The 17,769-nt window shown below is 39.3% G+C and overlaps 1 protein-coding gene across 1 annotated transcript in view; it reads left to right on the top strand.

Moving 5' to 3' along the window:
• The window catches only part of LOC107036135, a 73,549-nt gene extending 67,656 nt beyond the window's left edge, over positions 1-5,893 (top strand). The window contains exons 10-12 of the mRNA XM_015253879.1: positions 1,748-1,863; positions 2,117-2,825; positions 3,556-5,893. Coding sequence (XP_015109365.1) covers positions 1,748-1,863; positions 2,117-2,825; positions 3,556-5,692 — 2,962 coding nt within the window. The 3' untranslated portion in view covers positions 5,693-5,893. The remainder of the gene's footprint in view (positions 1-1,747; positions 1,864-2,116; positions 2,826-3,555) is intronic.
• The last annotated feature ends 11,876 nt before the right edge of the window (positions 5,894-17,769 follow it).

Genomic DNA, 17,769 nt, shown 5'->3' with positions numbered 1-17,769 from the left:
TCACCAACAAAGTTATAATTTTTTAAATTAATAGTATTAGACAGATGGTGCACATCGGTGAGAATTTTTAAATTTTAGAACTTATGGATAACGAGAAATTAAATAAACAAAATCAGTCTTATACACGGCCTCTTATGGAGTTTTGATTAAATTGAACGTTTCAACCCCCTAGGAACTCAAGAAAAATTTGAAATAATTTGAAGATATGGGGAATGATGTGTTTAATGTGATGGCGACAAAAAACAATGGGGTACCGGGGTGAATCAGAGAGATATTTCAACCCGCCGTACCCATTTGATCCCATGCTTTCTCGAGGTTCGTCACGCGAAACAGAGGATTTTCCGCATTTATTTCCTCGATGTCTAGTTCCGGTTGCGGGTTTGAAATTTCGTCGGATGAATGAATACATATTTCTCCAATGATGGAGGGAAAGAAAGAATTTTTTTTGAATCTTTTTTCAAATTCACTTGGCACCCTTCACCTCGTTCAAACCTGGAGGTTTATAAAGCTAGAAAAATTATCTGTTATATGGTTGAAATATATGTGAAATATATTTGGACATATTTTTTTCTGCGCGGATAAGTTCTTAAAAGACCCATCAGGTGTTGAAGTACAATTCAATCCTCACTAACTCTTGGGGTGACCCAGGACTCACGACGAAGACGTAGTTGGTGAAGAGGTCTAAAAAGAAAATAAAAAAAAAATATTGATTACGTATATTCGAATTCAATCGATAGGCCTTTGATGTCGCGGTAGAATTGGCCATCAAACGATCTGCAATCACCCTCTGCTTTCAGATTTGAAATATATTTAATTTTCTCCGCTAGCTTGAATTTTCCTTATCCATTGATAATATTGAAATTAATTTTCGTGTAATCTGCAACCGATTTAAATCATATTAATTGGTGTGGATTCGAAACCAATTAAAATCAGTTTCAGAATAAAACCGAATTTACGTGAATAATCAACACAATCAACAATTGTTAAATTAGTTTAATTTTAATTGATTTTAAATAACCTAATTAGCTTCAAATACCAAGAATGGGGACAAAATAACGAATTATGTCAATCCGTCATTGTTTGATCATTCCTATAATCCAGCGATTCATATGTGTGCCAATAATCAACTAAAAAATTGACTCATTTTAAATACTTAGAAATCATCATTCAATAATCAATCAAGTAAAAATCCCGAAAGTATCAATTTAATTCAAACAATTCCCCAACTTAAGACTAATTTGAATGAAATTATTTCTAATTCAAGATTATCGTTGACGCTAGGCAACCGTAACTCTGAAAGTCAAGAGATGCTTCTTGAACAGCTTGTTCTCCTCTCGTAGTACATGAATTCGATGGAAAAATGACGTTATCAAATACTGAGATAATTGGATTGAGTCAATTATGGGTATAAACTTGTTTAGTATACGGGCGAGCACGAGTGAACATATTTGCGAGAAAATACCCATCAGTGTTTCATGAATTGGTGGAACAATATTCGAACGTTATATTGCGAGCATCTAATTAAAAATAAAATTCGAGTGAAAAAAAAATTGCGCATACATCGATTCTGCACGTATCCACTGTTCGCAATAGTCGTTAAAGGATCTCGTTAAGCGGCTGCGCCTGCGGAGATTAGTGGGTCACGGGTTGTGCCCGGATAACGCGCCATGCATACAGATCGAAGTTTTTACCCGGGAAGTGGTAAAAAATATTTCAAACGAAAATTTTTGTTTGATGAATTTTACAGAAATCCCAATGCACCCAGACGTACGAGATATATGACGGATGGACCGAAAGCATGGAGGCAGTATCAAGTGGACTGGCCTGAGTATGACCTTGAGGGTGGAAGACACTTAAATCTGAGTGAGTAGTATAATTAAAGAGATATGAGCATCTTTTTTCCGTTCAATTATCCACAATTATCTCCCAACTAAAAATTACGTCTCCAGTCATACTTTCTAACTGCAAAAAATTTAGTGAATAATCGTTTCCGCAATGTTATTCCAAAACTTTGAGAAAAAAACCTGAAAAGTCATTTCAGTTGTGCCAACAGAAATGATTTATCCAGTTTTTACTGTCATCCTCGATGATAAAGTCTGCATCTTATGTTGATCAGCAATCCCCCCAAAAGTTGGCCGTAAATATCGTTCAACCGAGATGGAGTTTTGGAATACTGACCTACCAAGTGTATTTCGATTGAAGCCGCCGGGTCCTCGGCCCGATATTCTGGATCGTGCCGATGGCATTGGCAAGTACGCAATTGTTAGCCCCTACGACTCACCCACTGGCTCCAATATGAAATATACAACTGTCGTACCGAACAATCTTGATAGCTACGGTTCAACGGACGATGAGAATGATACACGGGGCAAGTTTCCTCACTCCAGTGCCCCCGGAAATTCCAAACAAGATAAATCATCGAGTGATGATGAAGGCTCACTAAGAGGATCATCAGCAATAACGATGGTCATTGGTTTTGGCATTGTGTTTCTCTTAATAAACATCACGGCATTCTTCTTTCTTTATCACAGACGACAGGGTATGAAGAATAAAGAAGCTGCTGCTAAGAATACCAAGAGACGTGTGAATGGTGTAGATGATGGAGTTAAGAGAACGAAACCAGATAAGCGTCAGGCGAATGCGGCCGAATTGGGGAGAAAGTGTGACAGTAAACCGGACATCAACGAAGTCATTAAGAATGACAAGGCTTACGACAACAGCTCTAATTTTGGACGGAGATCGAAACTATCTCGCCAGAATTCAAGTTCAACCATTGATACCCACATCAAAGTTAAAGAGTGGATCCAACAGGAGATAGTGCACAGGTGAGGTACTCTTTTTTTTAAAACTATATTTTCGAAAAATAGTCATCCTCGAATGGGGTTCTTCCTCCATTCCTGCGATCCACTTGAGACTGTGTGTCTAATTGAGTGACTCGTATTCGTTGTTGAAGCGCCCTTGTATTAACGATTTACTCTCGTACGTCTACCTCCCTACATCTTCAAACTGACTCCAACCGTACCCCTCTCCTAGCTGTTGACCAAGATGGCCCGGTAATCCAATTACCTCGACTACCTCCTCGAACAGCCGTACAACTACGAGGAAAACTCAATACTCTGTCTCCTTTTACACTTGTGCCCTGAAGCTTCGCAATTACTTTCTGAGGAAATTGGTGAATAAAATTTGTCCAATTCCTGTGAGGATTTTTATCTCTTCCCTGATTATTAATATTCTATAGTAGCAGAGAGACACAATTTAGTTGACAAACAATTCATTCCATAGCTTAAGGCTATGGTGAACCTCATTTACGCATAAATCATGTCAACTGAGTTTGAATAATATTTGTGGTAGAATTAAATTTAATATTGTTGCCTGACCACTGGCTTTCATTCAGCCAGTCTCATTAACCAGCCGGACTGTAATTAATATTATCATTAGTGGCTACCGCTAACCTACCTCATTCTGAAATTTCTCATAATGATACATAAAGAGTTATCGATAGAGTCAAATGTATTCCACAGTCGATTTAATTGTATTCCATTTGATGTCCATTAGATGCTCACCGAGGTTTTTACGCAAGACCCGAGAAACCCTGCAGAAGGAGCACAATGAGAAAATAACAAGACAACAAGAAATTGAAGAAGAACAACTGCGAAATCTCGAAGAGGAGTTGCTGAACAAAAAACCAGAACCAATATACGATGAGAGCCCTTTGATTGTTAGGCCAGGTGGTAAAAAGACAAAAGGGCCTAAAGTTTCCGTGGCAATTGATGCAACACCAGCGACAAGGACTGAATCCATTCTCAATCAGATACCAATCGAACTTGTCAAGGACTTGGAAGCGTCTGAGGGCCCCAGTCCGTACGACAACAACTATATTGACGTTCAGATGACACCCCAAGTGGTTGTGATAGAGCATCATCATTCACGAAGTGATCCATTACCAATGGAGACTGTCTTCAAAACCATCAAACCGAAATTCTCGACAATGTCACGCACCTACGAATCCGATTCAGGAAGTGCCAGTAGCTTATACGCAAAAATAAACCCAAAATTGAAGTCGAGACTTCCTAGATTTGACCATCCGGAAACTCCTGAAGAGGAGATATCAAACGATACGTGCGACGGATGTGCAGCTCAAGGACCGAATGACGAAGATATTTACGGAAGACTTCCAAAGATGACGACCTTTGGGATTCCTAACGAGGATGTTAATGTAACCTGTAGAGAACCCACTGAACGTGATGTTATCAGCCCTGAGGAGGCACTCAAGACGATCAAACGTCGTAATTATCCAAAGGTCCTGCCAGACATCGAGAAAAGGCGGTCCTTGCCCGCTCCGAATTTCCTCTATTCAGCAAAGCCGTCGGGAAATTCACTGAAAGACCATCGACAGGGACCCCATCCGTCTTGTATAACCGAATATCCACCAGTTCCACCTCCCCGCATATTCGGGACATCAAAGAGCTTGGATCTCCCCGAAGAAGATGAACCGGTCACGACGAATCTCCATGTAGGGCCTCTATTGAAGAGACAAGACTCAATAGGAAAGAGTCAGACTGACACGAGTTTCACAGACTCAACGGAGACCTTAGCAATGGAGAAGTGCCAGTCCGACAGAAGTATCATAGACTCTATGGAGAGAGTTGCCATGACCGCCCAAGAAGTTCTGTCGAATCATCGAGACGAGTACATGGAGATTTCTCCGAACCCAAAGTGTCCTGTTCACGGGAAACCCTTCATATTCCCTGAACCCGTTGCTACCCCAAGTACAAGCCGATCTGCCGACAATTTGGATCGCAACATTGGCAATCCTCATTGGTACGTCCAAACGGAAAATCCCACGTCGTCAAAGGGTCTTCCAAACTTTTCTCTACCAGACGTTAGCATCGGTAATCCAAATTGGTACAGAACATTGAGAAAGCAGAAAGACCAAAATCCCTTTTTCCAGTACGGAAATCCGGACGATATTCCACGGCATCCAGCACTGCTAAATGAACCAAAAATAGTAATAACACCACGAAGAGACATTCCTGGACATAATCCACCCTCACCGCAGCCTAATCTAAGCCCATATCCGAACATTGCAGCACAATCCCAAGAATTACATTTAGATAGTACATCAAGGTCGAATGAGGAATGTTACATGCCTCAGTATTATCCCGAGGCCTTTGATGCTTCGTTGAATCAGGGGGATGATCCACGCGATCCGATGATTGTAATCTCACCAACAAGCAGCGTCAAGCAACCTAAGATCATAATCAAGCCAACAACAAATGTTTCGAGAAATCGTGAACGCAATATACCCAAGGTATCAGCTATTCCGTCCCCGGAAGTTGAGCAGTTACAGAATAGTGAGAGAGATACAAAGGGAGTGGATGTTGTTAAATCCAGTGAGAAGCCACCTATTAAGAAGAAGCCAAAGGTCACGAGAATACCGTCGTTCTCCAGGCGTAAAGAGGAGCAATGCACATCGGACAAAACAAACACTGGGATTTACCCGGAAAAGGTGGAAATTGTTCAACGGGTTAATGCAGCACCCAGTAAAGTTTGTATTCCAGTGAACAACGATAATAAATCGTCTATTCCGACGTTGAGAAAGGAGTCTGTCACTGTGGAATCTTCGAGCTCCGCTGGCAATTTGGTTTCTAATACTAATACTGTTAAGCGAAAGCCAGTTGATAAAAAGTGAATCGTAAATCCGAGGCTTCTAGACAAGTATTAATTGTAATACATTACTTTTTTATCTGAACATTTATACAACTTTGATGGTAACTATTTTTTACATCAATATGAAGTGTTTCCTTAAGTGCCTAAACCCTATTTTTGGATATGTACATAATGAGGATTTGGTAACGCCATGAGTGTTGGGTGAATTAAAAGTTTGAAATTTTTTTAAGGGTTGGATAATTAGTTCTGGTTATTTATTTTCACCACGTGGAACATGCTGTTCCTCTATTAAATCTGAATTAGTGGAGTGTAATTTCGGGAAGATGGAGAGAAAACTCAATGTAATATAAGAAGTGGTAAAAGTTGAATATTTCATTCATAACTTTGTTTGCATATAGCCAACAACATTGGAAATAAGTCTACCGTGGAGTTTATAGAAAAAGTTTTGTTATTAAAGAGGGATAAAACACTCCAGTTTACGCTGTTATGTTTATGCTCTGAAATTAACTCGATGAAATTTTAAATTTTTAATAAAAAAGAAATATTACTCATTGTGGTATGAGAAAAATTGAAGGACGGAAAAAATTTTCAGGGTTTTGTTGCATCCCATGAAAATGAGAATCTGATATTTGGAAATGTGCAAAAATTCGCCGGTTGTTTCTTTTATAGTCGTTTCTGGCCATTTCAGATAACCCTGATAATTACACCGGAGAGGGGAATAGCTTTCAACCTATGGAATGAACGAGAAAACATTGGTATTCCCACAGCTGGAGTTTTAGCCGCTCCACAGCCACTTCGGGAGCGATAGAAATTTTTTTTTTCCCTTCGTTTTGGCGAACGGAAAATCCGTTGATTTCACTTTTGGCTTTGCTTTATAAAGCATACCAGGTCTTCCTCAATCGGCCGGAAAAATATGGGTCACTGGGGGAAAATAACGACGATTTTTTTATTGTTATTACAACACGAACGTAAGGTGAAAATATAAAAATGGCGGGGTACGAGTGTCTGGTGGCTTTCGGAGAAAAGCTCTCAGGCAGCTCGTTCGACGAGCTCGTAACGCGGTGAGCTTTTTTGTTGGTTGACACCTCCAGAAAGAAAAAAATATGAAGATACTCGTTATATCCAGAACCCAGGGGACAAAGGGTAAAATGAAAGGAGAAAAATGGTGAAAAAAATTTGAATGTCAAACCTGGTTCGAACGAAATTGTATATTCGACCGTTTATCGATCTCAACGAGAAGTAGTTGAGTTGAAATGGAATATTTCACTGCGTCGTTGGTCATCGCGATGTTTTTTTTCCACCATTTTTTTAACCCACCTTCTGTTTCCATTCTGGGAGAGTACTGAAATGATGGGAGGAATCTAATTTCGAATCAAAAGTCAATGCTAAAAAGAATTTGCATTGCTAAAATATGGAAATTCGCTCCATTTGATTTGACCGCAGGAGTGTCGATGCCCTATGTGGACATTTTTCTTTTGGATTGCGGTCGCATGGAGCCTTTCTTCACGAGACCCACAGGGACGGTATCCTTGATGATCCTTCGAATTGAATGCTGAAGCTGGATGAGGATTCCGAAGTTATATTTCTCCAGAAGTCATTTCGTATTATCTCCAGACAGTAATTGACATATTTTTGTGATAACTAAAATCATAAATATTTGCCGAAGATTCTACATGATCGTGAAAAATTGTGTAATGAACTCACGTAGAACTTTCTATTTGTTGTGGGCAACGATCACCAGTAATGTTAATTTTTAGTAATATTACGAGGAGTTATCAGTAAATTACTGAATTTTGTGGCTCTTTTTTGGAAGTGGGAAATTTATAAAATGATCAATAGTCTGAGTTGCTCATTATTGCTAAATTTCTAAATCTCTTTCTGAGATGATTTTTGATTAATAAAGTGATTGGCAATCTAACCTCCTGAATTATTGATTGATGAAATAATATGAAATTTATGGCTAAAGGCCCCCGAGCCATGGCCAATTGCAAGTTCCTTGGGACCTAAAACCACTCTCAGGATAAATTTTTTCGTGTGTCTGCAGGAAGTTGACGATTTCCTAACCTCCTTAAAAGGCTTACGTTAATTATTCCCAGACTTATCATTACCAACTCCTTTACAATGCCCAAGAACTACCGAAGTAACTCCAGTTATCGAGGCTCGAAGAAAGACAAGTATCGCCGGTAATTGCCAGTAGACAGCAATGTGGAAATACTATGGGCACTGTGGTCGATTCCACTTCTCCAGTTCCTCGTACACATTTCGTTGGTCGTTCGAAGCCCATTGCCTCTTCTAATAGCAGGCCTTGTGGGCTCGTTTTACCATTAACCCTCTAGGAAATGCTGAATCGCTGGAGCTTGTGGTTGAAAGAACCTGAACAACTGGCATTTTAACAAGAACACGTTCGACAACTTTTCCAACCATTAATTTCGGTTTGTTTTTTTCCCCAGATTTATTTCTCTTTATTCTGTTTTTTGTATTTGCGGTGTAGCTACAGATTTTTCGAGGCATGGACTGCTGGTAGCTGATTGAAATTAGGAATGTTTTCATTCAACGACTTCATGGATTGACGCTCATTCAATGTAACACGGCTGACGAAACATTGACTCGCGCCTGTGGCGCCCTCTCCTCCGGCTATTGTCAACCGCTGAGGAACAATGCCATGTACTTGACAGTTAGCGCACATTGTTCCCATAGGGGCAAGGGCAGACTATTCAGTCTCACCCCCACCACCGTCACTCTCCCTCGCACACTCTCAGAACGCAACTCTGAGATTAATTAGATGTGACATTGGCGTTTCATGTACGTGGCGGCAGTTGTAACGCTCAAGTGAGTCAGCCCTTTTCCGAGTTTTCTCGCTCCCCTCATCAGCTTTCATTTAAAAAAGAGGAACTTGAATCTTTTCCGGTCTTTACTTGTGACTGAAGCTCAAAGAAGATGAAAAAACTACGGTTAATTCTTCTCATTAATTTCATTTTGGGATTCAATATTTTGGGGAAATGCTTGCTGATCCTTTGATGTGACGAATTAATTTCAGTTTTTTTTCCCTCCAGGTTTATTTCTCTGCATCATTTTTTTGTATTTACGGTGTAGCTACAGATTTTTCGAGGCATGGACTGCTGGTAGCTGATTGAAATTAGGAATGTTTTCATTCAACGACTTCATGGATTGACGCTCATTCAATGTAACACGGCTGACGAAACATTGACTCGCGCCTGTGGCGCCCTCTCCTCCGGCTATTGTCAACCGCTGAGGAACAATGCCATGTACTTGACAGTTAGCGCACATTGTTCCCATAGGGGCAAGGGCAGACTATTCAGTCTCACCCCCACCACCGTCACTCTCCCTCGCACACTCTCAGAACGCAACTCTGAGATTAATTAGATGTGACATTGGCGTTTCATGTACGTGGCGGCAGTTGTAACGCTCAAGTGAGTCAGCCCTTTTCCGAGTTTTCTCGCTCCCCTCATCAGCTTTCATTTAAAAAAGAGGAACTTGAATCTTTTCCGGTCTTTACTTGTGACTGAAGCTCAAAGAAGATGAAAAAACTACGGTTAATTCTTCTCATTAATTTCATTTTGGGATTCAACATTTTGGGGAAATGCTTGCTGATCCTTTGATGTGATGAATTAATTACTTAATTATTCTGGTAACATGGAGAGACGGGTGTACAGTCGGCCCGGGGTTATAGCCAAGTTTATTGTCCCATTCTCGTTTCTCACAGTTTGTAGTTACCACTCACAGGGGAGATGCTTCTGGTTGTGATAAAATGGAGGAAGTATGGGGTTCCTCTTCTCTCTTTGTTCAGGAAGTGTTATGGGGAGGTGCTAAGTAAAGTGTGGGCGATGATGCTGCCAGCGTTTTCAGGGATTTTAGGGAGGAGAGAACATTAAATTTGAATGAAGTATGGAAATTTAATGACTGCAGGAGAAAAATCGTTATTCAGCATCAAGAAGATCCCTTTCACCAGAACATAAATAGCTTGAGCTTCCCATTGATCCTCATGGGTATCTCTGAAATGTAAATTCCGGTTGCTACGACTGCCGCCCACGCAGGTATTTCAATCAACCGTTCTCATCAAACATATCAGTTGCTGAAGTCAAGCAGAGGGAGAATTCCCGTGTAATTCGACGTTTTTACGAAAACGTTTGTGAACGTACGTTTCAACGTTTGAAGCTTTGCATTGACGGCTTACTCCACTTTGGCTTCTGAACAGCTTTAGGACAATTCTATATTCGTTTGTTGTAACCAACTGTTTGTGACAGAGTACTTGTCGAACATTATATTTTTAATGAGTCTGCCATTTGATCATTTTCCGTCTGAATGTGGACACACTCAGAAAGAAAATGAGTTTTGCCAAGGAATCAGGTGCTTGGGAGAAGAATTCATTTTTTAGGAGCGTATTTCTCCAAGCCAGGCAGTCCCGGGGGTACAAGTCCATCTCCAAATACTACAATTATTTTAAACTTCCACACATCGTGCACTGTTAGAAAAAGATGAAATTTCAGGTTTCACTGAAAATTCAGAAAAATACCAGAATTTTAAGCGGCATAAAGACGAGAATATCTTAATTTATTTGAATTTTCAATCTAATATGAATATTTAGGGTCAAAGTAAATTTAATTTTCAGTTGAATCTGGAATTTCATGATTTTTCCTCCTAAATCGCATTCAGTGTCACTGTCCTGAAAATTTAGGAGTATATTTAACAGAATTTTCTGGTTTCTATTCATTTTCGAGGGAAAATGGAACGGAAATTCCAGTTCTCTTTGATTTTTCCATGAAATTCTGAATTTTCAATTACAAGATTTCCTGAAATTTCAGTGGAACTTGAACACTATAAAAATTGGGGTGAAGAATAGCGTTTGACGCTCGTGGAAAAGGTGTTCTTTGACCCATGGGAGGGCTCACTGTTAACCTTTTTCTGTCAGAATTTTCGGTGCCAAATTCCGAAAATTTTTATCGTGTTCAAGTTTCACTGAAATTTTGGGGAATCTTGACATTGAAAAATCAAATATTCCATTGATTTTCTGTTCAAATGATCTGAAAATCGATAAAATACTTGATTTTCCAGTTCAATTATTCTGTGAAAATTCAGAAAAATCAGAAAAGTTCAGGGAAAAATTCAAAATTCAAATAATTCAAATAAAAATTACTACGGAAATTAGGATTGTTCCTAATCACATTCCTGTTGAGTCTCATTTCCACTTTCCACAGTATTTGTTATGTCTATCCCCACAATAAATAACAACAATGTTATAAAATTATTATGAAAAAAAGGACTAATTTTTTTCAGGGGGTTCATTTTGCTCTGCCCTCCCCTATTATTCTATCCCCACCGAAGCAAAACCTTCCACATTACCTTCCAGTGGACACTATTCACTTCGCGTAATTAGCTATCTCGACTGGCAGATAAACCACGAGTAAAATAAACTCCAAGCATGTATTCCGTCTCCTAGGGATTCAATGAAAACATCCGGAGGATGAGGGATGAGAAAACAAGGGGAGAAGGTACGTGAGCCCAAGAATGAGACGGCTGTTCAAAAAGTGAAGATGGCTACAATTGCAAAGAAGATGGAATGCAGACTCAGAAACAGGGAATTTTATTTTTTCCTTCAGAAAGATGAGATAAACCGAGTGGAATGCCGTAGTTTTGGTGTTTTATCTGTAATGAAATCTCGGAAAATAATTTATCGCTCCTTGGTATTTCATCGCAGCTCACTGTTCACCATTCACCGGAGTCACCGGAAGTGCAGCATTGGAGGAATAAAGTACGAATAGTCATTAGTTTCTTTTTTTATGTCCAATAATTCCATTGGTAGGGACACACACGAAAAAAATCAATAGAAAAACCTAACGATTTCGTTAAAAAATTCTATTGGATTTCTATTGAATTTTCTATTAGTGTTTGGCCGATTCTATTGACATGTTCAATAGAAAATATGCAATAGAAAAAGTCAATAGAATTCGATTTTTCTACATAACTTATTTTCTTGAAATATTTTATATAGAATTTCCTCGGCTCAAATTTTCTAAGTTTTTTTCATTCTATTTTTATTTTCTTCTTATCAAGAAATCATACAAAGAAACTTGGAAAATTTCCCCCAACGATTGAGAAATTTTACGGAACGGAACGTAGAAATAACTCACCAGCTTCATAAAAATTGTTGAACGTTCAAGAATTTTTTATTTTGGAGGCACAATAAGTCGGGAAGTTTCTGTAAGACTTTACTTCTTCGGGAAAAATTACGTGAGAATTTCGTACTTTGTTTGGTGATGAACCTGAAAATTTACTGAACGTTTCAGATTTCTTCTCTTTCATTCCAATAAAAATTGCCAATAAAAACACCAAAATGTCTGAAATTAAGATACAGACATCAGTTTCAGACACAAGTGGTGTTTGAAATTTTCAGACATCAGTTAGATTTTTGGACACTTAAAGATTCAGACGTTTTTTGCCATCTGCTATCTTAAATTCAGATGGTTGTCAGACACCTGGTTTTTGCAGTGGATGAGTCAACTTTTCATATATGAGGAATATCTTCAAAATTAATGTTTGAATGAACATTGCCGTCTAAATCAGGTGAGATATCTTGATAGTGAAATGTTTGAATCACTCATAAAGAACTGAATTTCAGACACAGAAACTATCTGAAAATAAATACCTGAAATTTTTCAGGCACAGAAAATGTCTACCATCATTTTCAAACAGAAACAGTAGTTGAAATTTTCAGACATTAGTCAGATTTTCAGACACTTTTGAAGATTCAGACGTTTTTTACCACCTGACATCTTAAATTCAGATAGCTGCCAGACACCTGGTTTTGTAGTGCACTTGCAATCACAATTAAAAAATCGAAGAATCTGTCAAAAACAAGGTTTCCAGTCGAAAGGAAAAAAGGGTGAACAAAAGAGGAAAAAGTGAAAGTGACTGTTTTACCGGTGACGATTGCTTTTCCTCGAACAGTTTAGTACACTGATAGAATGATTCATTTATTCCAAACGAGATTCGTTAACTATTAACAAATGGTAGAGTTGAATATGACCAAATGAATATTCGTTAATAGTTAACGAATGGTTCACTTGAATGGCGAAAGTCAACTCAAACAAGGCTCCTCAAATATACATTCGTTAACTATCAATGAATAAACATTTGGTGGGACCGAATAGACCCTAACCTCCAACCAAAATCCATTCGTTAACAATAACTAATCCGTCCTATCAGTAGCATCCACACCCTGAGTGTTACACTAGCGTCATCTGTACAAGTTTTCACTTCACGTTATGCCACTAAATTGAATTCTCCAGGGGGGGTGGCGGTTGGGGGGCGCAGCCCCTCCGTGGCAGCTTTCATTCATTTTCGTCATTTCAAAAAAACTCGACTGGATACAGTGGCTCGGTGAGCTTATAAGTTTCAACGATGACGGCTGTGGTTAAAAGTATATCCGCAACGATGAAAGGTGAGGGAAGAAAACACGAGGGGTGGAAGATGAAAATATGTGAGGGGAAAGCTGAGCCACGAGCGCCCTCCAGCCTCCCCTAACGTACCAGGACGACGACAGACAGGGTGATTCATCTTCCCCATGAGGATTATTGTGGCCTAGGATCTTGTAGCGTTTCCTATCCACCCGCTCCCCTTCTCTACTTGCTGCATCATTCTTTTGTGCTTTTCACGGTGTTATGACGCCTCTGAAAGGGTAATCGTGGAGGCTTCAACGTCTGCCCGGGGGAGGGACCCGGAGGAACGTCCATTCGTTCTACTCCGTATTCTCGCATTTTTGGATACACTTTTCATCATCTTTTGAATGGTACGGACATTGTGATATTTGTATTCATTTGGGTGCTAGTGCTCTACGAAATTAATAATATACTAGGGCGTGCAGTGATCTTTCATCTCGTAAACCTGTTTTATTTTATTTGTTTCAATCGTGGAAAATTCGTTATTTTTTATGGGAAAATTTAAAAGTCAAATCTGTGCTATTTCATACTGAATCGAATTGAATGTAATGGTTTCGATCCCCCAATATTATGGAGAAATCAATGGAGACTTTAATTTCAGTTCAGTCATTCCATAAAAATTGATCGAAGTCAGGAAAATTCAATTAAGTACGTTCTTTTTTTTGTAAAAATGTACCCTGAATTTTCCATTAGATGAAAATTTTGCGTAATTCGGTATCGAATATTAATTGTTTGCTGGGAAATTAAAGTGAGGGGGAACATTCTCGCCTTCCTATTTCTTCAAAAATTAGGATTTCATTGCATCTGCAGTGAAATTTGAAATTTCATGATTTTTTCCCTTTGAATCGAATTCAATGTAATTCTCCTGAAAATTACGAGTCAACTGCTCATGAAACTGCAATTTTTGTAATACTCTACTGAGTTTCTCTAATCTCTCTATATAATAAAAACATAAAAAAATTCAGGAGACGCTCCTGATTCTGATCCTTATCTGTGACCCTGATGATGCCATTGAGAATGAATTATTATATCTATCTGTCTGCTATGTTTCTATCTCTACAGGTTCATGTGGGGTCATAACGGTCCAATTCTATGGAGATCAAGTTGACCTCGTGCCCCTTAATCTGACCCAAGTGACCGGTAACCTGACCCTTATGACCGTTATCTGAACTTCATGACCCTTAATGTGACCCCTGCAATCCGTAATCTGCCTCTCATGACCCTTACTCTGACTCTCGTGACCCTCATTCTGATCCTTATGACCCTTATACGCATCCTCATGACCCTTATTCTGACCGTTGTGACCCTTATTCCGACCCTTATGACCTTAATTATGAACCTCACGACCCTTATGTCTCTTATTCTGACCGTCACGCCCATTATTTTGCCCCTCATGACCCTCGCGACCCTTATTCTAACTGTTGTAACCCTCATTCTGACCCTTACGACCCTAATTCTGAACCTCACGACCCTTAGGACTCTTATACGCACCCTCATGACCCTTATTCCGACCCATATGACCTTAATTCTGAACCTCATGACCCTTATGTCCCTTATTCTGACCGTCACGCCCATTATTTTGACCCTCATGACCCTTATTTTGACTCTTGTAGAGTAGAATTCGATTTTTATACAATAGAGAGATATATGAACACCTATAAGGACTGGAGGGGAGCGAAGCCCCCTAGTTAAAAATATATTCGTCGTATGCCAGCGTTAGGCCGGAGTTCCGCCAACCCCGGGCAATCTCCGTCAATCCAAAATCGGTGACATCCCACCAAGGTTGATCTTCAATTCTTGATTCAGTATTGAACCCAGGACAACAGGGTTACACCAAGATTCAGCCGACGCTACTCCCTGGCGGTGCGCCAAGCTGACATCTCCACAGGAATTTCCGACCACTTCTTGCAATTCCATCCCCACTGACGGATATTAGCTGAATCTCTTTAATTAGTTCCCTTTTCGATCCGACCCAGTGGTTTCAATCCCCCAGCTCCGTGCAACACGATTTAGCCCTAGATTCCGTCAGCGATAATCACACGTCCTTTAATTAGCTTGAGTCGTGGTTTGGAGTTGGGCTGTGACCAAAGGTTTCGACGATGATTGAATCCTCAATGGACTGATACATAGGTTCTGAATTCCGACCCGAGGCGATTGGAGTCAATTCATTGAAGTTTCAATTTCATTCAACCGAGATGAATGTTTTCAAAGGACGGCGATATCAGGCCATCTCCTTTAGTCCTTTAATCATGTAACTTCGGTAATGAATTGTTGGTATCGAGAATGCGTGACATGATAGCACGGTGTAAGATCAGTTGGCTATGGGCTTGCATGTAATTGAAATCCCTGGGCTGTCTGTGTGTACCCGTATGTTCTCCACTAACCTCACGAAGAAGGGATAAATCTGCGGCGCACCAGCTGCGCTCTCATCTGCGCGATGCACACGGCTATTCGCTGAATCGTGCTCACCAGGAGTTTGGTAAAACATCGGAGTTCAGGTTATGCCACTGTGAACGTGCGGGCAGTTCTTGTCATCTGTCCACATTCGCGACACGATTCATCTGGGTGATTGCTGAGGGATGGGTATTTCAAGTAGTCGATCCTTAATAGGTGAAGACGGACACTGAGAGGAAAAATTAGCTCTGCACTGTTAGAAATTTTTTGAAATTTCGGGGAAAATGCGACAGGAGTTCTTGTAAGAGTGATATTGAATCGGATTTAGGGGAAAAGGATTATGAAATTTCTAGCTTTAGAATTCAAGGAAATTAATGAGTTTTAGGTGAGAGAAATGGAAATTTCATCACTTCACGGAGAGCAATGTTCAGTAAAAATTACGGAACTCATATAAATTACGGAACGCTCCGGAAAAAGTCCGTTACAGTTCCGTAAAATTGCCTACAACCACATTTCACTCCGGAATTACGGAAAAGATACGTGTTGATTGAACTTTCAGTGGAACATGAGTATTCAGAAACAAAATGACATGGATTATCATATTTTCCCATAATTTTCGCGATTTTTTTGAATTTTCATCGAATAATTGAACTGAAAAATTAAGTATGTCATTGATTTTTAGATATCTCCATTGATTTTTAGAAAATCGGTGGAATATTTTATTTTTCACTGATAAAATTTCTTGAAATTTCAGCGGAACTTAAACACGATAAAAATTTCCGGAATTTAGCATGGAAAATTCAGATGAAATTTTTTAACAGTATGCCAAAAAATGATATGTTTCACGTCAAAGTAAAACTTGATGGTAGAAGATTTAATATCTTTCACACAAATTCAATTTTTGTCGTGATCATCAGAAATATCACTAGAACGCGAACTGTTGGCAGAAGAAAATAATCTATTATACGAAAATCATTTGATCTGAGAGAACTCCATAGATTTATACCATAGAAAGAATACATTGAAGAGGAAAGAATTTTTTTCCCCCAAAAAAATGTCCCCTCGAATTTATTTGGTTTTGCCAATAACACAGTTTTCGCCAAGAAAATTGTATTTTCCTCTTGAAACTATCATTTTTTCCACGGAAATTATAAGTGTCTATTGGACAACGATATACACCACTCGATAACATTCACTTAATGAAACCGGACGCTCATATAATTCTCCGTGAAACGAATGTATTCACCCGAAAGACATATAAAAGTCTCACGAGAACAATAATTACTACGAAAATTATCATGTTTTGGTGGAAACTTCCTTTTTTGTCCACAAGTAAATTGATTCAACACGACAAAAAATCTGTTCCGGGGAACATATAATTTTTCGGCAGAACTAAATTTTTTCTGTCAGCGTAGTCATGTTCATATCATTCTCAATCAGATCAGAAAACCTTTTGTCAAATGCATCCTGAAAATTACATGGAAAAACCTGAATTGCAATTCGTTTATTATTCCGCGTTTCTCATAATGTGAAATCGATTAAATGAGACAGAGTGAACAACCAGGAAGGATATTTTAGTGTTTCCATCACGTATAGAATTGAAATGTGAACAGAGAATTCCGGAATGACCGCTGCAGCGTGATACCTTTGAGCGGTGAAACTCAATTCTTCGAATTGATCATCCGTGTCGAGTTTTTCCTCTCGCATCAGGCGAATATTTTAATATTATGCGATGATGATAGCGGACATGCCCATTCAATTTTCGGTGATTATCCAGTCACCCCTGCCGGCATATGACATTTTTTTTGCATTTGTTTTTTCATTCTGAATGAATGCTTCCGGTTGATTGAACCGAATGGATATCAACAAATGACACGAGTGAATTTCTGTAATTGATTGCACTGACAGTCGCGGAAAAAAATGTGCGCATGATGAGTCAGTGAAAAAACCGAAAATCCCTAGGGCACATTGGGCGCTGCAACGTGTCCTGTCATTGGCAGCACTGAATCGATACTCTTTGTCCTCCTTTTTCGCGCCTCTCCGACGACCTGCGCAGCATCCACCCGAGTGATTCTCGCACCAGAGACTCCAACTTTTCTGGCTGTATTACACTAACTTTCGGGGAACTAAAGTCTCAACAAAATCAGTGTAAAAATTTTTCTCCAATATTTCACATGGCCATTACTATTCTTCGCGTGTTGCAAAAGATTTCTTCGGTAGTTCCCCCTTCAAAATTCAATCTTGTAAA

The sequence above is a fragment of the Diachasma alloeum genome, unplaced genomic scaffold, assembly GCF_001412515.2.
Source record: "Diachasma alloeum isolate Michigan unplaced genomic scaffold, Dall2.0 Dall_scaffold_00206, whole genome shotgun sequence".
Lineage (NCBI taxonomy): Eukaryota > Metazoa > Arthropoda > Insecta > Hymenoptera > Braconidae > Diachasma > Diachasma alloeum.
The sequence above is the reverse complement of the archived record's forward strand: the minus strand, read 5'-3'. Positions and strand labels throughout refer to the sequence as shown.